This window comes from Chiroxiphia lanceolata, chromosome 3, assembly GCF_009829145.1.
Source record: "Chiroxiphia lanceolata isolate bChiLan1 chromosome 3, bChiLan1.pri, whole genome shotgun sequence".
Lineage (NCBI taxonomy): Eukaryota > Metazoa > Chordata > Aves > Passeriformes > Pipridae > Chiroxiphia > Chiroxiphia lanceolata.
Genome location: NC_045639.1, coordinates 38,356,842 through 38,380,289, shown reverse-complemented (window position 1 = coordinate 38,380,289; position 23,448 = coordinate 38,356,842). Strand labels below are relative to the sequence as shown.

The following is a 23,448-nucleotide window of genomic DNA, read 5'->3' as shown; positions in this document are numbered from 1 at the left end:
AATGAAGTATCTGAGCAAAAACCATTGCAGTGGTTGCAAGAGAAGCTCTTGCTGGATGGCGATGGTGTGTAACAGGCTCTTTTGTAACTGTTTTAAAAGTGTGCTTTAGAGAGCAGCAAAGCTGTATTTTAAATAAGGAACACTCAATTTTCACTACTTCAATGCTTCAATGTCTGATTATCTTCTGTGTTTTCTTTTTTTTTTAAGATCTTGATGGTTATGGCAAAATCTTTCTTCAGCTTATGGTATAATGGACTACCAGTTGGATGATTTACAGTCGTCTGAAACATGATATATGCTTCTCCTCTTCCGTGTCCATGGTGAGTTTTGTTTATGTACATACCTATTAAGTACTTCAGAGAAGGAAGTAAATGTTTTTTAGTGACCACATTAAATGTTGTTTCCATTGTTTTCATGTAGATTATCCTAGAGTTGTCAATTTACTGAATACATAAATTCCACTCTTTTTTGTAAGCTGTTAGAGAATGTTTTAAAAACTTAAGTTCAAAAAATAACCATACAGAATTTTTCTCTCTTTTGGAAGATTTTTGAGCTGTGCAAAGATCCCGATACACAGTTTGAAATGTTATCTTTCCCTTCAGCTTCAAAGCATCTTCACCTTCATGTGGTGTGTCTTAGTTCAAATTAGATTTCAAGCAATTGTTCTTTTTTAGTAAGGCACATACCGCAATGTATTTAAGAACAAAACAACTGTAACCATGTTGCAAATATAATACAAAACACAGAGAAAAAATAATTGGAGAAAATATTTGGAAAGAGTTTTTCAGTTTTATTTTTGCACTCCATCTCTGTTTTGTGCCTACAATTAATCTGATTTTGGTATCTGTGAACAATGTTAAATAGCGTATAAACAATAATTTTAAAAGCAAGGCTGCTCATACTATAACTGAACTATCACTTCTGATTTACAGTGTCCAGACACACAATAATGAAATCCAAAGCACTAGTTGTTCATTTGGCTAAACGCATTGACAGACCAAATTTGGATCTTAAAATGTTCCATTGGCTACTCTTTACTACACCAGAAATAACAGCCCTCTCCAAAGAGGGCAGAGTCTCCTCTCCAAATATCAGGTTAAGTATTTGAGGTTAAAATCCCCATGGTTTCACTCTTCTCCTTTATAAGTGTTTAGATTTGGCTCTTACACAGAAGTTTGTGAATGATACTGAATTTTATGGAATAGTTGTATTAGTCAAAGCCATTTTTATTATATGCTTAAGTACTGTAATGAACAAAGATCTAAGCAATGAAGTTTCTTGAGGTGTGTTTGCACCTAGATAATAGAAAGGTGTGTTTAAATATTCCATATAAATGGATAGAGGTGTTTACCAGCAAAACTGGTTACTGTTATTTTTGGTGAAAATGGGTATTTACAGATTGAAATGGACAGTCATATAGCTCTCCTGTGGAGGGCATCTTCTATCTGCTTCTCTTTTACCAATTTCAGCTGGCTTTGCATTCCAAATTATATGTCTCCCAGGTACTAACCACACAACTCTGAAACTAGGGAGCCAGATAAATAGCAAAGAAAGTGTTGTCTCACTTGTTTCCACCTGCAAATTATTGAGGAAAAAAACCTGATGTTGTTTGATGCGTTATCTAGCACCTGTTGATTCTGCAAGGCATTTCCCTGGGTATTCATTGAGTTCTGCATTGTTCCCTAACTAGGCTTTTTTTTTTTTTGCCAAATTAGCAGATTTGCTCCAAAGAGTTGACCTTTTCTTTTGTCTTCTTCCTTATCAGCGAGTGCCATACATTTCTGAGCCTGTTTTTTGCATCCCAAATGTGCATTGATTCATGATGAAATAAGGACTTTGTGACAGGTCTGGTGGAAGAATTAACTTCTTTAGACAGAGAAAACTGTCTATCCCATATGTGTAAATACTGCAGGATTTTGTCTCCTTTTGCAGAGGTCTGCTACACCACATTTTACTGCATTTATTCCCTGTGTTTGCCACCAGGAGAACAAAATCCAGTGCAGCAATTCCTTTGTGGCCAAACTGAAAAAAAAAAAAAAAAGTGTGATGAGATCTTAAATTGTTTAAGAAATGTCATTTTACATTGGCCTGAAAATTAAAAAAAACACTGCTTTGTCAGTCTTATTTGTTAGAATTGTTCCTCTTTGCAGTCAAAATATTCAAGCAAAGAGGATGTACCTGTGAAAGGGCATCCTCATCCCCTCCCCTTACTATTGTATCCACTCAAGGCTCATGTAGGCTCTCAAATGTCCAGTGAGTTACTCCACTGCTTCTTTTTAACCAGATAAAGCTAAGGTGGACATCAGGAAGTAAACTGAATGACACCACACGTAATGTGAAACCTAGAGGATTTTCTACCTTTACTACAGTAGATTGCAGAATGATATCTAGAGGCTAAGTAAGCTTTACTCATCAAATTCAAACCCTACAAGAGAAGAAACAATATTCAAAACACTAATATACATTTAGAATCTGTAAAATAATAATGATAATAATATTTCTAGTTTATTCTCAAATCCTATACCCCATTAGATAGACCAGGAAAACTTACTACAGAAAGGTATGCTAAGATGATGAAATGAACATGGTGGTATTTGAGAAGAACTTCCGTGAAAAAGCAATAGAATCTCTACAAGGAAGGAATACTCTAAATGCAAAATTGTACATCAGCTCAGTCGAGTGCCTTCTGTATTTTCATTCTACTTCATATAGACAATCACTTGAAGAAACAACTCAGCAACTGTGAGGTAAAATTACAGTTCTACTACCTGACTTTAAAAAAAAGGAAAAAAAAGAAAAAAAGGCATTGAGAAGAAAACATGGAGAAAACCTAGCCCTATATCTCAGCTTCTCAGTTCAAAACAAGCTGTCAAAAACCATGTACTGAAACCTCCTGTACTAACACTAAACAGTGTAAGCTTACGTTTTGGATATTTCTGCTTCTGAACTCTTGATTCAGCCTCTCTGTGCTGAAGGCTCCTCACAGTTCACAGATGGTGGTGCAACTGAAATGCTCTGTTTTAACTGTAAATCATCATTAAAATTTTTAAACCAAACAATTTTTGTTATTTCCATTGCTTTCTGCCTATTGTGGAAATTCAGAGTTCTCTAGACAGCTGCTGAGTTTTCTTAGAGTGTTGCTCCATCAGAGTTCACACAGATGCATTCAGTGAACCTGAGTCCATCTGACCACACCACCTGCTAGTTGAGCTGTTTGGACACATCATGGGCTTTGTTTGGATGACAGAATAAATGGCATAGCAGGTACAGTGAAAGAATCAAAATGAAGCATATATTATTTATGAAAGTAATCACAATCCTACTGAGATATATCCCGAACCGAGGTGCCTGCAGCTAATATATAGAAACAAAGAAGTAACTGTTAATATTTGTCTTGAAAACTTCTGGTTTGGGTGAATTTAAACTAGTTTTTTAATGTTGCTTCAGTACATTCAAATAAAGTAAGAACTCCCCTTTACCCTTTTACTTTCATTTCCCTGAGCCTTCGCATACTTCATTTTCAAGCTGATATTGTGATCCAGGAGGACTGCACTATGTCAAGAGTCTAGAATAAATTATGTCACAGAAGCTTTGAAAGCTACAGAGAAACCGGCCTCAAAGTTAGGTATTGGTTTAAAAGAAAGGCCCAGTAACTGAAGAGGCATTGCTGCTGATGTGCTTTTTTCTAGTGATTTTCTATTAGTAGGGGATCTTGATTAATGATTCTCTATCAGCATGTCCTGATTAATGTGCTAGTCAATGGATTGTTACATCATTTTATTTCCTCTTAAAGAGCATCCTTCTAATGTGAGTGCGATAGGTATTGGCTTTAAATGAACTGCTGCAAACAATTTCTTTATCTGAATGGAGAAAATATTTTCACTTTCTAAAGGTTTGAATTCATAAACTATTTCTACCAAGTAACTACCTCTGTGAGCTTTTTGCATCTAAAAAAAAAAATAGTAACTTTGTAAAGCTGCTTCGAATGAGAAGAGGCTCTGTGGCAGTGTTACTGTTGTGTTTAAATTCTACGCTCTTTAACTGCAGCAGGCTCTTAAAAAAATACTGGGTTTAAAGTTCCAGCAAACTTGCTTGAAAATAATTTCAGTGAATTAATATTTAATTTTTAGCTTTTCTACTATGCTGCTGTAAAAAAGCAATGGCAGCCATTTTCTGCAAGACTAAGGGCTTGCCAGTTTTTTTAGGGTAAGAAAAAAAAGCCACAAGTAAACACTAGTAAACTGATTATTTTTTGTAATTAGAATATTAATCTATATTTTTTCTCATTAACAATTAATGAAATAAGAATGTATTAATTACTTCCAATCTGTTTGTTTGATGTTTTTTTTTTCTATTCTCCTGCTATGAGGATAAAGTTTCCAATGGATAACCAAGATATAGTACTATCCAACCCACTATCAGTTTGATAGGGGAGGATCCTGGAAAGCTGGAAGTGTTTAAATGGTGTGTGATCTAGGAGAGCTGTATTGGTGATGAATTACCTGTGGTGCCCAAGCAGCACTGGCTTCTCCCCTTGAAGTTAAACCTTGTTGAGCTGCATGAAATTAGTGGAACTAATTCAGTGAAATATATCATTTTGAAGGGAGAGGTGGCTTTATTTTAGAAAATCTGTAACTGAGTTGACTTTACTAGTTTGTTTTCTTACACTGGTGTGCTCACAGCACTGAAATGCATGTCCAGGTGATCTGGCCAGCATCACTTGTGTGCTGGAGGCCAGGAGATGTCAGCAGCTGCATTCTCACCACTTGTCTTGGGTTCCTCTTGGGGGCAACAGGTGGGTTTTAGGGATTCACCTCAGAATTTTGCTTACTTCAGCTTCTGCAAGTGCTAGGCAAATCTGCTGCCAGGTATTCTTTCATGTTCCTCAGGGTGGCTGGGCTGGCAGCAGGAGACACATGGCATCACTGCCTGTGATGTTGCCTCTCTTGCTTGTTTACACTTCTGACCTACACAGCAGCCTGGTTTACAGGGTAATCAATTACACAGTTTTAATTCTGGATACCTAGCTTGAGAAAATATGCTAAATGCTTACTAGAAAAATTGAGGACCTAAAAAGTACCTAGGATTAATCACCCAACAATGTGTCTGAAAGTGGAATTCTGTTTCTTTTAAAAAAAACCTAAATATATCCAACCTCTGTTTGGTGGACATTAACTGTTGAAGTCAGGTGGTTCTTTCAATATCCCTGAGAAACCTGAGTTTAACTCCTAGGTTTCTCACAGGAATGGTTCAATAGGGACTTTTTGGGGAAAAAAAAAGTATGTTTCTTAAAGCAATTAGCAATTTTTTTCTTTTTTTTTTTTCATATTTAGCAGGCAAAGTTTTTCTTTCTGAATGCTTATTATTTTGAAGCTTTGGAAGTTTATATTATATAAATATAGATGCTGAAAATAGCTTTTTAGATGACCATAATTTTGAAATAAGATGATATTGAGATATTTAATAACTGTATGGCCCTGTGGCAGAGGAAAACAAGTCTTTGGTAATCATAGTAAATAATAGTTAATAGAAATAGTTTTAAGAAGACTGTATTAATTTTTATCCAATCATCTAAATAATTAGAATACTTACAAGTATTTGTAAGACCCAGGGACATGTTGACTATAAGGCTCCTCCCACTCCAGGCAGGACCATTGCCCACCCAGATGAGGGCAGATATGACTTCTGCTGGCTGCCTGTCCCCTCTGATCCTGGTCCCTACTCGTGCTGGGGTTTATTCTGTGACATGAATCCACCTTGGCACCTGAGAAGGACATGAGGTTTCTGTGGGCTTAAACCTCAAGAGTGTAAACATCTACCCAGCTAGAGACACTGCCATCAGCTGCGCCAGCACTCTCCTTATTTACTGTCAGTTGTTGCCTCTTGTGCAATCAGCAGCTCATTGATGAAACTGTTCACAAATGTAGGTTGCTGAAATTTACCTTTACAATGAGGTAAGAATTAATTTTTCATTTTATTTTTAATTATTTTCAACATACCAATGTTATAATATAATTTTCCTAATAGCAGAGAATAGTTATAAGGACATGTGCCCAAATTAAGGATAATAATTTTAAGACTTATTTGAAAAGTACGTTTGCAAAGCACAATGTAGAAATCAGGTAAGAATCACTGCATTTCTGTGATTTCCAACTGATCAAATGCATCTGTATCTCCTCTAACTTTGATTATTCACATGGCCAGCATCAGCAATAGCAAAGTTGTAGAAAAGATAGAGTTTCTGATAAGCAATTTATATTTCTCAGCTCAGGGAAACAAAATCTAGACATTTGAAAAAATTAATCAAGTACTTGAGAAGGAGGAGAACGAGATGCATAAGTTTAATTCATCATCCACAGTTCATCCACAGTTCAATTTTGCATTCATTGCTTTTAGATGAAGTCTATATTAAATCTGAGTAAATTTCTTCAGAAATTTAACTAAGGCTTGGGTTTTGTTTTGTTTTGTTTTGTTTTTTTTCCTTTTCTCTTTTATTGTTGTCTATAAAAAATATAGATATTGGTAATTTTTTAGCTTGAATAGAACTATCTAATTGAGATCAGAACTGCTGCTAGAAAACTAGATCAGTGCAGATTTTTACAAGTACATCAGTCATAGTTTCTGATAGAAGAACTACTGTTTGTAGATAATGTTCACCTTTTCAGACCCTCTGGTTTCAGTGAAATGCTGTTTGATATTCTTCTTTTTCAGAAAATTAACAAAGTTGGAGTAAACTAGCATAAAATTCTCAAAACTTTGAGTGTATTTTGGGGAGTTGCTTTTGACAAAAGCATCTTTAATATCCTTCTCTGTTAAGTTTTTATCCTGCAGTGAAGTCTTCCCTCAGTCTCCTCTTCTCCAGGCTGAACAGACCAAGTCACCTCAGCCACTCCACATACAGCTTCCCCTCAAGGACCTTCACCATCTTTGTTGCCCTCCTTTGGACGCTCTCTAAGAGCTTAATGTATTTTTTATATTGTGGTGCCCAAAACTGCACACAATATTCAAGGTGAGGCTGCCCCAGAGCAGAGCGGGACAATCCCCTCCCTTGACTGGTTGGCTTAGTGAGACATAATATTCATCATTCTAAGAATTAATATATGCTGTTTTATCTTAATTCAGTTTCCTGTATGTCATTAACTGATGCTTTTTTAGGTGTGATGTGTGTGTATATATACAAATGTGCACATACATAAAAAGATAAAATTAAAATTTAAATTGTACAGGGGCACGTTAAAAAATAAGTTGTTTGGGCAGAGAAAAGAGGAAAGGAGCAAACTTGGAAAGTAATCTCTTTCATTTAAAATAAAATTTAAAATTTTTTTCCATTGCATGCTTTATCTGAATTCTGAATCCATTACTGTGCATCTCTTATTACTCAGATCCTTAAAACAAAGACAGGATTCACCTGTTTTTTCTGAGTTGGCAATGGGGAGAGGCAGACAACTTCAGAAGGCAGTTCCTCTCTTACATCTATCTTAGGTTCTTATCATAGATGGGGATATATTACCCTCTGGAATTGTCTGTGCATGCAGCATTTTTATTTCCTATTTTAAAAACAGGCCAAGATAACCTCGAAAACCTCAGTGCTTCCTATAGTTCATTTTATTTTGTTGAACTGCAGCAATTGCATCTCTGGAGTGACCACACGTGTTCAAATGGATTGTACATTTTAAATACACAAAAGCTGTCTCTCAAGATGATAGAAACTCAATGGTTTGACATTCACAAAAATAACATACTTTATATGTTGCATGCTACTTGATGTCTTTTTTATATATAAACAGAATGTTAAATTTATTAAAACTAGGAGTTTATTTGCAAAAAAAATAGAATTGGGAGAAGCAAGACTTTTTGAATAATTTTCTACTTTTCCTACTTGTTACTGGAAGAGAGTACTTTATAGCAGTAATACCCATTTAACTACTTTGTGCAATGGAATTACTCTTATATTGAATCCTGTGTCACCTCTCTTCTAGACAATCTTTGCCTCATTATGTTATTGGGAGTTTTTTACTATTTTTTTCTGTTTTGAAAAAGCTTGTGCTGCTTGTTGCCTTTCATATTGCCTATACTAAGTGAACTAATAAAAATCTTTGTCTCTCTTAGATTCTTTTGCTTTACACAGGATCAACTATAAGAGTACAGCAGTGCTTCAATGTAGCATCAAACTAGTGTCTTGCCTATGTTTACTCACTACAGTGGCTTTTAACCAAATAACCTTTGAATTCTGATGTCTTTGCCATGTCCTCTCTTTGGGAAGAGCTTTACTAGTTTAACATGTTTAATCATCTGTAGTAGACAGTCTTCATTTCCTCTCCTAAGTGAAATGGATGTTTTGGTGCCTAGTTAAATAGTCAGTGTTTCACCACAGCAATGTGGGCATTTTAGTGGTGCGGAAATTATTTCCCATTGGAGAAATATATAGCTCTATTCAGGACTTAATACTTACAGTCCAAGTTTCATCTTCAACCAAGTGAAGTTAATGGCTTGACTGCATTATACAAGACTTTCTTCTGTAGTCCTAACTAATCAATGCAATGCTTTAAGGCTGGAATGTTTTGAACAAGAGATAACACCAAGGTTTCCGCCATTTGGAATAATAAAACAAACTGTGTCATTTGGGGTTATCCTGACCAGATTTCAGCTTGTATTACATCTTGCCTTATAAACTTTTACTCCATTTCAATTATACAGTCTGCTGTTCTCTAGTTCTTCCTCTAAGCTGTTTTGTTGCTTGGCTCTGCTGTGTTCCCTCCTCCAGGTGACTTTGCTTCAAATGCCTGGAAGAAAATGATTCCACTTAGAAATAGGTAATAGCACAGTAATATAGAAGAGGTTTTAAAATATCACATGGTCTACCCTTTCATGCCTGAAAGATTGTTGATATTTTGTCTTTTCAGTATTAGAAAAAGAAGCTAGCATTGTTTTATATTAGGAAAATTGTTTTATCGCTTGATAGGCTGCCCAGCTACATTGCTATCAAAGAGCAGTTGAAGGCTTTTGAGAATAGAGCTTTTGTGGGTGTGATTATACACCGGGGAGAGGAGGTGAAGGATCTGCCTTAAAGTGATAAATCCCGTGAGAATTGAGGCATGAAACTTTCCAACAACAGTTTGAAGCAACATTTTAGCACCTACAGCAGGTGACGGCAACGAGTCTGAAAAGCTCTGATTAAATGAATTCAAGTATTGGTGTTAGAAAATCAGGTCTCTCAAGAATAGGGCTAGTTACACGAAAAGTTGTTCTTGCCAAAAGAGGGTTGGAAGTAATTTAAATTGCAGTGCAACTCTACTTTATGTTAACTCCAAGTAAGGTCATAAAATAATCATTCATATGTTCTGAATGTGAGTCAGCTATGGAGCAGGAATACTCATGGATTTCTTTTGTTTGGAAAATTTATACACTAGAGCTGATTCAGGCACAAGCTCACCATATTTGTTAAAGTTCTAATTCAAATTTTTAACACCATAAGAACTAGAGCCTAAATGAGGAGAAATTTTTCACAATAGATTTTTTTTTTTAATTTGAAATTTGCCAGTTCTCTGTCCTGTGCACAGTAAGGATAAACCAGTAAATAGAAACCTTATGGTGTATGTAGAGGACACTGTTTAAATATCTGTGAAGTATATTAACATTGTGAATAAGCAAGACAGGGTATTCTTAAAAACAAAGAAGGTTTTCTCACAAAATGGAGAACTTCTTATCTGTTATATTTGGGTGCAGTCTAGTTGGACAAGACAGACAGATAACCTTTGGCTATTTTTAAAAGTATGTGGCTTTGGGAAGGGGTGATTTAAATTCTGTGTTTAGGATGGGCAAGGTGACTCCACATGGGGTGGTGTCATCCTGTGCTCCCAGTCTTTTGTGGGTGACACAGATGAAAGCAAGAAGCCTGTAACTGCAATGCTATCCATGGGAGGGCTGCATGCATCCTCTGCCGTTACATTTGTCTATAATCCTGAGCAATTTATAAGATAAGGGCTAATTCATTTGTTCACAGAGAGTCATTGTTAGTTCAGAGGATAAATAATGCTGTCATATTATCATCACCTCACTGAGTATTATGAGACTGCTAGCACTGACTTCCCCTTCTATTTGGTTAAAGAAAGCTATAAACCTTCCTTGTTAACTGTGTTTTATGCTGTTGCTTTTATACCACATTTCTGTGAGCCGTATAATTGTTGACAGTTTTTGATTATGTTTGACTTTTATTTTTGCTCCCAGTGTTCTATGCATTTTGGATTGAATTCATGATTATACAGTGTGTGATTACTGATAAGCTCCTGATTATTTGAAGGACTGAAATAAAGCTCTTTTACTTTTCCTCTGTTTTTCCTCTCCCTTTACTTAAATTAGCCATGTAGGAGAAGAGAGTCAAAGCGAGACACCAGTATTCATTGAGAAGAAATTTTTCATTGTCTGGTTATTCTGCTGCAAAGAATGCTTTAGTTCAAAGGTATGTGATACAGCACACTTAAAAAGCTGCCTGTGCTCAGTCTGGTCTAAATTATTGGAATAATTAGACACTTCTCAGACTTGAAGAACTATAAAGCTATAATATTTTTTTTCAAATTCTCTAATTACGTCATAAAACGTAATGTTTCAGTTTCCTGATGTGATGGGTGAAAAATCAACCAAGTGGAGAAATGCTTTCATGATGGTGTGATTGGCTATCCCAGCCAGGAACAGCACTGAATCACCAGACTTGAGAAAGGGTTATACCACACTGAAGCTGAATGTGCTCCACCTTTCCCTCTTCCCCTGTGTCTGAGCCTCAGGCAGCACAGAGGTCACTATCTTCTAGGAATATTTTGGCCATCCCTACTCATTCTTAGGAACTACGAGTTTCTAGGAAGTTTTTGAAAACTGAGTTTCTTTGTATGTTTCCCAAACTCATGTTAACTTTTTCCAGCATCCCAAAATAACGATTCTGAATGCATTTTTGCCACCTAGCAACTAAGTCCATGTTGCTTTTCCAATAAATTAATTGTAAAACTATTTTTTTTTCCCAGAGGGGAGTTTTTTGTTATGTTAATTAAAAAATAACCCATATCCTTTCCCCCCCCATTTAATATGGGTATGGATTCCGATATAATGAACCCATTATCCATGATTAACTGTTACAGTCTGAATCTTCATGTACTACCCAGTTTCTGTGAGGAATTGTACTAAGCAGAAGAAGTGAGAGCTTCAAAGTGCCTCTGTTGTGGCAAAAGAATTTTGCTTCCAAATATGGGAGCATATATATTTTGGCTATAACCCACTTCATTTCTATAGAGATCCAGAGATCATACTCTCTGGAGTACACTGACATGATGACGGTCGTTGTCCCCTGGCACAAGCTCGATAGAAAAAGACTGTCGTTGTTTCAGAGGGTCTTGAGGTGCAGAAAAATGGAAGCAACAGGCATACAGGGAAACAAAAGACAAAGATAAAACAAGGCTAGCTATTGTGAAAGTGTAGCTGCCCGACAGTAGCTGACATTGAGGATTCAAAGGGAAACCTCATGACATTTTATGACTTCAGGACTTGTAGCTGTTCATACATGAATAACACAGTTAAAAAAATTATTAACAAGTTAGAGAAACAGACTTTTCCAGGTTACTTCACTTCTGTGATATCCACAGAAAGTCTGTCAGAGCTCTTCTGCAGTCTACTAAAGTTTGGTAGGTCCCTAAAATCTGGGGAAAACAAGTGTCTCATGGCCTACTGTGATAAGTGATAAACTAGCATTTATGTCTGTGTTTTCTCTGCAGTTGTGGGGCTCTACTAATGGAGTATATGGATACATTAAAATTCATAATCTGGGAAAAGAATAGGTGAGGTTAATTTTACACATCTATGACACAGTGGGAAAAGACCTGCATGTCAGTTTAGTGGCTGGTTTGTGTGCTCTTGCACATACTGGAGATATAAAGAAAATAGAGCAGAAATCAGGAACAATGGAGGTGGGGCTGTGCTTCTTTGGAAATTTCTTCCTTAGAAAGTAGGTCAAGCAGCTCCTGTCACTGTGATGTTTTGTTTATGAGAGAAAGGACAAAATGAAAATAATTTACTAGCACTGCTTGAGAACTGTCACCATCTACTTCTTGACGGAGTACAGGTGGCAGTAAGTGGTGTGTTTGAGTACAAGTTAAATTATCAGTATTAATTAGCTGTCTGAGCTCTCAATCGTTTTTCCTCTGTGAGTCTTTTCTAGACATATCTTGTGGGTTATAGAAAATATAATCAAAGCAGTTGACTCTACTGTATGTATATTTACTTATATCTGTTTTATATCTACTTGTTCAAATGTGAAAACTTCTCTGATTAACTCTGCTTGGTTAATCTGGCATAAAGTGGTGGTGGTTTTCTCAACTTTTTTTGTGCTTCAACATGGAGATTTTATCATTTACTTTAATTTGAAAAGGAAAAGTAAAAATGTGTGGACTAATATCAACTCCTACAGGAGTGATTTTCAGGACTTTAAACAGGAGAAAGTGGCAGTGTATCAAACTTACAAAATAAATAAATTCATCAAATTGAGATCAAGTGGAATGTGTTGATATTTTTGAATTATTCAGTGATTCAGCTTTTTCTGTAGTAAAAGTCTGTAAATATGTTTCTTATAATTTGGTTTTTGAACAGTGTCTAATTGGATCTAGGTTAATGATCTTGTTAAATCAGGTCAGGAGAGCAGTTACTAACCTTAGTAACATGTTTTGGACTGTCTTGGTCAGTTGAAAATCAGTTTGGAAGTAACTTTTATTTGTGGAAATAAACTCTTCTCACATTACTTGCAGAAGGAATTACAGCAGTGTGTGGTGGGAAGTACGATACAACATCTGGCATTTACTTGTGTCTACATGTGCTGAAATCTCTTCCAGTCCCAGCACTGACAAAATGAAAGCTTTTGGTTTCACCATGGGTCAGCTATGATACTGACATGGTAGTTTCCTTTCCATAGCCCACCATCTCCTTGCTTTTCTTCAGGTGTTGGGACCATCTCTCTGCTGATGTGCCTGCCCAAAATGTGATCCCCCACTGCTGTGGCAGGTACAGCTGTGTCACATAGCAGAACAGAAAGCCAGTCCTGAGCTGCACAATGCCAGCATAGCTCAATGCCGTGCTACAACCAAAGAGTTTAAATGGTACCTTGAAGGTATGAGTTGTAGCCTGACTTTCTGCAGGAGTGCCTGGGCTGTGTCTCCCAGGCACTGGCAGGTGTAGTGCAGAAGGAATGTTGTCCAGACTTAGCACTGCTCTCCAGTGCAGCTCCCATCCCTCTGTTTGCCAGTAATACCTGTTTGCTTGTGTCCCTCGGTCCTCAGCTCATTCAGTGGTAACAGCAGAGTAGGTGTAAGTCTGATTGGGTTTGGGTTTGTTTCCTTTTTGTATTTACTGATTTGTCAAAATAATGATAAAATTGATGACCTAATGAGGTTTACAGTGGTCTTCAACATGAATAGAAATTTACCCCGTTTTTTTTTTATGGGCCTCTTCAATATTTGCTTAATTCTGACTAGGTTAAGTCTTTGCTTTATCTGTGTCCCTGCTTTTATATAGTCCATTTCAGTCACTATCACACTTGTTTCTTCTTGCTTATGAAAGAGATTGCAGGCTGTGTTTTTCCCCTTACTTATTTATGGATCATAACTGGTTATTGCTTTGTTTGCTTGCACTAGTTGCTTTTTGAACTTTGAAAAACTTTTTTTGGCATTTATTGAGGTTCTGATGCTGGTTTAGTGTGGGTTTGTGTTTTGGTTTTTTTCCCTTCTTTAATGAATGCCTCATTAAATGAAAGGGTAATTTTATAAACTATTTAAAAAAGTAGTTTAGGAGTTAGAAGGGAAGCTCTTAATCATTAGGGCACTTGGACTATGCAGCAACCTCTGAAATAAAAATAATCAATATATTAAATGGATCATATGACCCTTTGCTGTTGAGCACCTCAGTATCTGAAGGTCACCTTGCTAAATATGTATGTATACAATCAGCAGTTCCCAGGTGGCTTTTAGAAGCTTACCTGCTTCAGTAATTTATCAAAGACAAGTGAGACATGACGGTATAGCAATGTAACGGGACCGATGCGTTGGCAGCCAAGTCAAATCATGTCTGGAGAACATAATTATTTATCCATATGGGGCCCCCCTTAAAACAAACAAATACAAAACTTCCCAGCTGCAGCTCTTCTACAGAGCAGCCACTGGCATCAGGAAAAACAGAACGGATAGCATGGTACCTCAAACTGAGTCTTTTTCTACAGGCTGTCAGGGCTCAGTAAGCTAATCTGTTGTGTTGATGAGAACTGATAGAGTTAAGCACTGCAGGATAGGGCCAAGAAGGAAGTTATAAACAGAGGTCTCGAAGCACTGGGGAAGTGTGTTGAAATCAACCTTCTGAACAGTGTACATTGTAGCTGCCAGAGTGAAAGAAATGGCTGGCAATATTTCAGCTCCTGAAAGGTATGTTTCAAGAGTCTTGGCACCAAAAAAAAATGAACAGATATAGATGTTAAAAAGCAAGATGTTAAAATATATTAAATAAATGCTTTTTATTAAAACTTTGAAGTACTTTTGTATCTGACAAAGAACATTGACCAAAACGGTTGTTAAGCATTGCAACGGGCTGCCCAGGGAAGTGATGGAGTCACCAACCCTGGAGGTACTTAGAAGACATGTATGGATGGCACTTAGTGTCTTAGTTTAGTGATGAACTTGTCAGAGCTGGGTTAATGGTTGGACTTAATGATCAAAGAGGTCTTTTCCAAACTAAGAAATTCTTTAGATTTGGGGATGGTGGGTCTGTCTCCCCCTGGCTCAGGTAGTTGAGAGAAATCCTGTGTCCCAGAGGCTGGCATGAACTGTCACCTGGAGCCTGCTTCTCCAGCTTTTCCTTTCAGCTGCAAGACTCTGGGCTCCTCTATGCAGATACAAGAGGTCTGTGCAACCTGTGGCTCCAATGTGTCTTGTTTGATCTTTTCATCAAGGAGCCCAAAGCCTGGAACCAAGTTTCTCAATCACTGTTTCCCATCAAACCTGGTGAAACTAGTGAGGATTTCAGTGGGGGAAAAGGTGGGGGACATTGTTTACACTAGCAGTTACTGAAAAGCAAAAGCTTTTCTAATTAGACTTTTCCTTTCTTTTTAAAATTTAATTTTATTTTTTAATACAGTGATTTTGGAGAAGCTGAGGTGCTCTCAGCTGCAGTGGTGGAAGGGTTACAATTTTATGTGCCGCAAAATCAAGAACAGAATGTTGTTAAGCTCTTATCTTAAAATTCCTATTCTCTGAAGTTTTGAAATGTCGTTGATACAACAATTTGCTAAGATATGCTAGCACTGCTTTACAGAGCTGTGACATTTTGCATTATAAAATACTTCATGAAGCAAGGAGGTTATGTATTATCCTATCCCTCTAGGCTGATAACCAGAGTAGAGGTTGTCATTTAAGGTGCAGATTACAGTATGTTACAAAAATTATTTAAATTGTTTCTGAGGTGTTTGAGCAAGAGATATAAAATATGCTAACATTAATTTTGGATCTCAAAATTAAAAACAGATTTGTTTTCAAATAAAATTGCTGCATTATGTAACAGCCACATTTCAGAAAATTTGATCATATTAGAGTACAATAATAGTTCTTTTTTTTTCATCTGGAAGGTAAATAAATATTTAGATACATAAGTAAAAGTGGTCTTGATGTCTTTTCTTTTTTTTTTTTTAATCCTATCCTAGAAGCACTGAGTCTACAGAAATTTTCTGTACTCTACAAATTCAACCTTTTTTTTTTTGTCTGCAACTTGACACAGTGTAATTTTAACACTGAAATGTTAATAGCATTTTCAGGGGAATAATTCATACAGTTCTATTACTTATGTCACTGTGAAAAAGAAAGGAAATTTGCCAGACCTGGGTAGCTGTTAAAAGGTGGTGTAAGTTTGAATAACTTTGCGAAGGACACACGTATCCTTCGTGGTGCAGAACCCTGCCGGCTGGACAAGAATTGAGGATATGCTTCAGGTTTCAGTTTCTGCCTTTCTTTTTGGTTTTGGTGGCAGTGAATGATATTACTGAACTTTCTTTTGAATGCTTACAGTATTTTCTGCAAAATAATTTTTTCATGCTTGTCCAATTTAGGAGCCTCCCTGAGCCATGAGCAAGCTGAGAGACCTCTCTGACCCTATTAATATGTTGTAGAACAACTTGTCTACCAGGATGGATTTACCTGACCCAGGGAAATAATTGTGTTACTTTTAAATAATTTTGCTCTTGTTTTTAATACAGCTTCGCATTTGCAGACCATAATCCGACTCATTCTATACTGTGACTTTCCCTCTGAATTTCAGCAGAACTCATGTGTTTAAAATAAAATATGTGCCTAAGTGCTCTGGTGGCCAGGGGCCAAAGCACTCAACATGTTGGAGGGCTGAGCCTGCTGCTTTAATGTATAGTCTTCTCTAGCCCATGATAAATCAGGATTAACTCTATAGAAATAGTGTCACAGTTTTCTGTGGAAAATATCTCACTGCATGAAGGGTAGCTCAGGCTCCTAGGAAATACAAGCAACAGAAGCAATGCCAATGGTTTTTTAAATTTGTCATCAAGTGAGGTGCTTTTTGTGGCTAATGAATTAGTCAGTTAATTTTCTCATCAGCATGCTTGAGCTTGTTCTTGCTGTTGAACAGTCTTTTATCTTTTCATACGTTGTTGAAGGTGGCATTAACTTTGCCTTCTTTCTTGTTATAAGGGCTTTAAATGCCTTCACATTAATGAATGTAATTTGTGGTTTAATCTGTGCATAGCGTACATTATTGCTGCTGAGGAAGCAGAGGGAGTCAAGTGGGAGATCTCCATTCTGTCTTTTCTTGTCATTTACACCACGGAAGCATTAGAGGATCCTTATTATGCAAAGCAGTTTGTGTGGTTTTTTCGCATGGTAATAATGAAATAAAGTGGGATATACTTCAGACATGCATTTTGGCAGTTATTACTTGGTAACTAAGTCTTCAGTATGTCATTTCACACATATTCTATTTTTCTATTAATTTTTAAGAGGGAACTTTTTTTGTTTAGGGGATAATTGAAAGATAATCCTTTAAATTTTTTTTAGTACCTTTCACTAGAAAAAAAATCTGTGTTATTTTTTGTTCGATAAGATACCTAGAGACAGAAGGATGATGTTAAGGAGCGTATACTTAAATTTTGTTATTGATCACTGAACTCTTGGTGGCTGATTCTGTTGCGTAGTTGTCGAGTCTACTCTAGGTCAGCTTTTATTTTTCTTCTTTTCAGTCAGCTAGTTTTACATAAATCATTACACAGCATACTTAAGAAGCTGTTTTGAACTTTTGGGTTCCAGAGGATATTTCTCTCCTCATGCTTGGTTTCAACAGCCCGACTGGGCTGAACAATTTAGCCCCAGTGGTCAAAAATCTCCAGGGGAACATTTAAAATGCTACACATGCAAGTTTCAGGAATTGTGTTTACTGTCAGTAAAGCATGGAAAAGGAGCAAGTGGCTTTCCAGTCTCCTGAGGGGAATCTCTTGGCCTGTTGACAGAAGTGAAATTATGGATGTAGGACAAAAATAAAATGAAGTGTGTGGAACTGGTAAAGGTTAAAAATATGAAAGCCAAAACATATAAACAAAGGGCTGGTAGTGGGGCATGCTTGGGGCTGGAAGTTGCAGAATAGGACATAGTAGAAGGCCACAGCTGTATACCTATAGAATTTTGGGGATTTTCTCAGCAAAACTCAAAGAAAAAAAAAACAACAAACCAAAAGTCCTGCAGTTTCAACTGTGGTGATGGAGAGTTATAAATAATACTGGAAAAACACTAGCAATTCAGAGTGATTTGGAAAGGGTTCTCTGTAGGAGATGTGCACCTGGTTTTTGTTCTGTTTAGGGGACTATTTCCCTCCTGCTTCGACAATTATTGTTCAGTGAAATATTCCATAACTTCCAAAACTTCCATACAGTCAAACATTTTGGTTTCCTAAATTTGTTTTGCTACTGTAGCTGATAGATTGTCCTATTCCCTGCAAGCTAGCATGAAGTGGCTCAACACTTCTTTATTCCCCCCCACCTATAGCAGTTGGTTATTTCCAAGCAAGTTTAATTGTGTTTTTCTAGTCAAAACATATACTGGCATCTGTTAAGTGCAAAGTGCTTATGATGAATGAAAATAAACAGAGCGTACCGTTTCTGTCTTCAGATATTGTAGGTAGTGAAATAACAACTGTTAAGCCAGGTTTTCTGGTTTTTTTGTGTTCTCTGCGACATTTTCTACTTGCTAATCATGCCTGTTTCTCCTCAGCAACTCTGGAGCCCATTACTTGGCTTTTTCTTCCTCTGTTCCTTTTTTAGCAGAGATCAAATCCTTTCTATGTACAAATTTGTTTATTATTTTTATTTTCACTGAAATAGTGGGAAAAAAATAATGTATGAAAACTCCAAGGCTGTTGTGAGAAAACTTTTATCGTAGAGTGAAAAAAAAAAGATTTGAAAAGCAAAATAGTAGAGGAAATAAGCAGGTTTATTCCAGCAGCAAGTGTTGTTGCTTTGATTAATATCTGGGAAGAGTACTCCGATTGCTTGCTAGAAAATGTTTGCATTTTTCAAATGGGAAACAAAGTTTATGAAACTTCTTTAACTATGATGGAGATTAAGAGCTTTCTAACCAGCAAAATCTTAGGAGAGTTCCATAAATTGTGATGTGTGTTGTCTTGCAAGTTTGCAATAAAATATGCTTATGTAGAGCATAGCTCAATCTTCACTAATATATCTTTACCAAGTGGGTTATTACTGCCACTAGTCAAAGATTGCTCTGTTACAAGCCATTGTAATTCACTATAGTACTGTGGTTCTAAAATACATTTATTTCTCACTGAACTGTCCTCCAAAACCCTACAAGATATTTCTGGATACATGGCACTGTAGTAGTGATTTTACATATGATAATAAAATAATAAGCTTTTTTCATGATTTATTAATGTTCGTGATTTGAAAACTCAATATTTATTACCATTAAAGAAAATGTGGTTGAGAAAGAGTAAACTTATGTTTGTGGAAACAAGTAATCCTACAAAAGACTGATTAAGAGGATTGCCGAGTGCCTTCTTTTTATGGAGCATAATGATAGGCTTCAGATGTGTTTTTGCTGGGCTCCCTCTGAAGAAGCTCAGCATCCACAGAATAATGATGTCAGAAAGAATTTGTGTTTCCACTTGATTAACTCATGTCACTTTTGTCTGTTTTTCTGAATTTGATATTGAATCCTGCTAAATCCTTCCATTGCTCCATTCGTGTCTCAACCTGTTCTGTCAAATCATAGGGCATGATGCCTATGAAAGCATCTTGCTGAATGATCTTGAGCGTCTCTGGGTTTTTTCTGGTTAAAGCATGGAAGCATGCTGAGTGCAAGGAGGACAGGGCTGATGGCAGGAAAAGGCCTGTCCGTTGTAGGGAAGAGGGCCACCCCACAGATGATATCCCTCCTTGATGGTCACTGGGCAAAGCCTCTAGCTGTTTAGAAGGAGATTATGATACTGTGTGGCTACCTAAAGGCAATGTCATAGCCAGGATTCAGTTTTGCCTGTCCTGGAAAGATAGCTCATAATTCTGGGTACTTTGGGAAGGGCATTTGGTTTACTCTTTTCAACAAATCACACCATGAACTCTCTCCTGCACTTAGAATGATTTATTCTGAAATGGTACGAGCAAGGATTCCTCTGATAGCCACCCATCCAGGAGTGCTAGCAGTTGTAGTAGCCTGACTTTGCAATGAAAGTTAGAGAAATTTGTAAGAGGACTCGTCATTGCTTTATCAGAGCACTTCTGTAGGTGACAGTCCTTGTATGTCCAGCAATGGCTATAGGCCTGTTGCTTTTTTCTTATAGTGATTCTGGGTGTTCTACTCACGTCCAGAGGGAGAAGAGATATGGGTATGTGACAGAAAAGAGAAATCTTGTTTAAGATTTGGAATGATACTAGAGATGCAATTGTGAGGAGGTATTTCCATGAAGTTCGAGAGTCTGACTGAATGTGAACATTTAAGGAATTCACTCTCTATTTGGTCAAGTCCTTGTGCTGTGGTTATTTTACAGAGCTTTAAGCTTTTCCTTTTGTTTAATGAAATAGCACTAAAATCTAAACCAAAAGTAACCTTCCCTCCTCCCCCTCCAGTAAGTAAATAAATAAAAAAATCTACCCTTTATAATATTGTTCCAGACAGCACAAAAGGGAACAAAATGGTACTCAAAATTTCCTTTGTTTTCTGCAGGCTTCTGTGTTTTTGCATCTTTGATTCCCACTTCTCTATGAAGATAACAGGCATAAATGTTTCCTAAAAATGTATCAGCAGCTTATTCTGATCTCTATGTTTGGGATGTGTCTTCTACCAAGTGTTTGGGGGGGAAGTAGTAATTTTAATAATCTAAGTAATATTTCTCATGATATATCGCTTCAAAGAGAGGCAAAATCCCAATTACAGAGAAATAGATCTAATACCAGTTAAGGTCTAATAACATCTAGAATGAAACTATTTTATCCTTTGATAAGTTACCTGTAAATATTCACAAAGTTCTGTATCCTAATGTCATTTTCTGCTACAGAAGAGTAAGTACTGATGAAGTGATGAATCCTTATAAAGTCTTTTTATGGCATGCTATCTTTAATGAGAATCTTGCAGTCTCCAGCTGGGATCTGGATAATGTATTGCTTGTGACTAAGCATTATGGAAACTTTCAAATTTACTTAAGGTCTGAGAATTCAAAGCTTTTAACTCTGTATGTGATTGTTACGTTAGTTGATTATAGACAGAACTTGGACATCCAGCACAAAAATGTCCCAGCTCCTTGGTGAAGGATAGCTGAGAAAGGGAGAGCTTGGGCAGTTGTTGTCTGGAAGGAGGCATAGCAGGACTCCCGCCTCGCACTTGAACTTTCCATTTGTGTCAAGCAAGAAGGAAAATAGCTCAGGCCTCTTACAACTTGGAGTGTTGCAACAGAGAGGCTGTAGAGGAAACACTGGGAGTCTAGGAACTAATTACAGGAGCAGTTCTGCAGTCTGATCTGCAAAAAATGTGGAGGAGGAGAGATGCCATTATGCTTTGATACAAGTGAAAAGGAGTGAGAGAAAAGAATATTTGGCTCATTGAAACTCCTGCAGCTGAAAAGTCCCTGTCCTTGGAAACTGATTTGAATATAAAACAACACTCCATAACAATAATTCTCAAAAGAAAAGTTGGAGTAACTTAATAGACCATTTCTACTATAAAGCAAGGGAAAAACTGAGGGAGATGCAAAATTGCCATCCCAGGACAGAGGCGAAGTCTGTATACAAACCCTGGCTTAAAGTTTACTGTACCCTGAGATACCTTGGGCCAACCATGATTTGTTGCCAATCCATGGGTCCCTTCACCTCCTGAGGCTCTGCAGCCACCTGCTTTGGGCCACCCCACACTGCCCCAGGGTGCCACTGCCTCTTTTCCCCAGAGGCCCTGGGGCTCAGGAGTTGCTTGGCACAGCTGCTTTGTGTGTGGGGCTGAATGTATCCAGGAGAGGGCAAGAGAACTACAACCAATAAAAGGAACCTGGAGCCTGCTTTTCGCATGCTTATAGTAGAAAACAGTAACTTCTTGCCTCTCCTAACTCTGAAAAGTTGGGCTGACAGGTAGAAATGGTGCTCTCTCCCATCCTTTTTCCGTTCCTTACCTCTGCTGCAGTCCTTTTCATCAGTCAAAATCTTGCAACCATGCACTTAAAACATAAAGAGCAAAACTTTGTCATTTAACTCCTATTCAGTCTCCCTGCTCTATATTTTTTAGATTATATTAATAAGCAAATAGTCTCTTCCATGACATGCTTTCCTTTCCTCTTTGTGTTGTGTTATATGTGTAACTTTTCTTCCAAGCCTAGCTGTGATCTTCAGCAGGCTCTCTCTGGAATTCCAGAGATGAAAAGCCTATGCCAGGCAGCCAAGCACCATATCTGTCTTTCAGAAACAATTTCAATTGAAAAGGGAAAGTAGCTTTTCTCCTGCAGCCTGTGTATCAGCTCCTAAAACCCTTCCTCTTTGAGGCCTTTGCCTTTAATGTCATTGAGATTGTTAGTTGATTTCTGATGCCTATTCTATTAATCCATGCACTTTGTCACTTTTGTGGGGTGTCCAGGCACTTTTCTACTGTGATATCCAAGCTGACTTTCAGCTGGATGCCATCCCTGACTTTCATTTTTTTCTCTGTATACTTGTAGAGCTGTGCCAAACAGCTCAGATATTTTTATTGTAATTTAAGCGTAGAAGGGAGGATCCTGGTAGGATAGATCTAGAACAATCTTTGCGACAATTTATTCAGACATCCAGACACAGTGGTCCTGGATCTTTCTTTAAATAATTTTTTGAGTCAGTTGTTAAAATAAAATATTTTAATTTTTGTTTAAAACATTGGCTATTGTATTTTTGTGGATTTTTAAATTACTTTCTAGGCAATTAAGCATTATACTTTGTGTTGACTTTGTCTTCCATCATGTCAGTATTTTATTGGTTTTTATTGTGTTCTTACTAGTTGTATATGCAGTTTGGTTTGCTAGTGTAACAAGCTTTGACAGTGGTATACAAAAGATAATTAGTAACGTTTGCCCTTACAATTATTCATCTTGACTTGACTGTGATTATAAATCTGTGTAATAAAGGACATGTAGTAACAAAGAACCCTAGTCAGCAAGTCAGGAGGTACTCTCTGACCCTGAAAAGTGAATATGACTGAAACTCAGTAATACTTTCTGCATTGCACTAATAATATGCACCAGGATTCTTTTTAAGAAAAGAAAAATATGTTGACTTTTTGGTTGGCCAAGGTAATCTCAGAAGTACCCAAGCATACTCATCTTTTCTCCTGAGATGGCTTTCTGTCCTCCTAGGTGTGGATGTTACAAGAAATAATTCACCAAAACATTCTCTTTAGGCAATGACAATGAATTATAACATTGGACTGTTCAAAGTATTACATCTCTGATCCTGAAATGAGTGTACAGATGAATCAATAAAATGCTGGATCATATTAATAATTTATCATAGGGATAATTATTCAGGAAGTAAAAGGGACAGAGATGGTCACAGTCAACTTGCATCATTTCTGAGCATTAGGAGGTGTATTATATGTTTGATATGGGTTCTTAATGCTGCTTAGAAACTTGGTCTGTAACTATGCAGAACACTTCAGAGAACTATTAACACAGCCCATAGAACACTGAGAGACTAGTTGTTAAAGGTCTGAGCATCAGGGAGAAATAGTGCAAATTTAAAAGTTTTAATGTCATTTAACATTATCAATCAACCTTGTTAGTATCTTACACTTTTTCACCAGTACATTTTCTATTTCCAAAAATCATGTTTGGAGGATCAGAATACTGAGCACAGAACAAGATTCTTCTTTCTAGAAAGGTAGTACAGGCTTTCTGCTAGCT

The 23,448-nt window shown here is 37.0% G+C and overlaps 1 protein-coding gene across 6 annotated transcripts in view; it reads left to right on the top strand.

Annotated features, from left to right (window-relative positions):
• CHRM3 (cholinergic receptor muscarinic 3) overlaps nucleotides 1-23,448 on the top strand; it is a 270,489-nt gene that overhangs the window by 82,853 nt on the left and 164,188 nt on the right. For 5 of the 6 annotated variants that reach the window (XM_032683920.1, XM_032683916.1, XM_032683918.1 and 2 more), the window contains exon 2: nucleotides 208-320. In XM_032683920.1, coding sequence (XP_032539811.1) covers nucleotides 296-320 — 25 coding nt within the window. In that variant the 5' untranslated portion in view covers nucleotides 208-295. Of the gene's footprint in view, nucleotides 1-207; nucleotides 321-23,448 lie in introns of those variants that run through there. The other variant, XM_032683922.1, reaches the window with a different exon arrangement.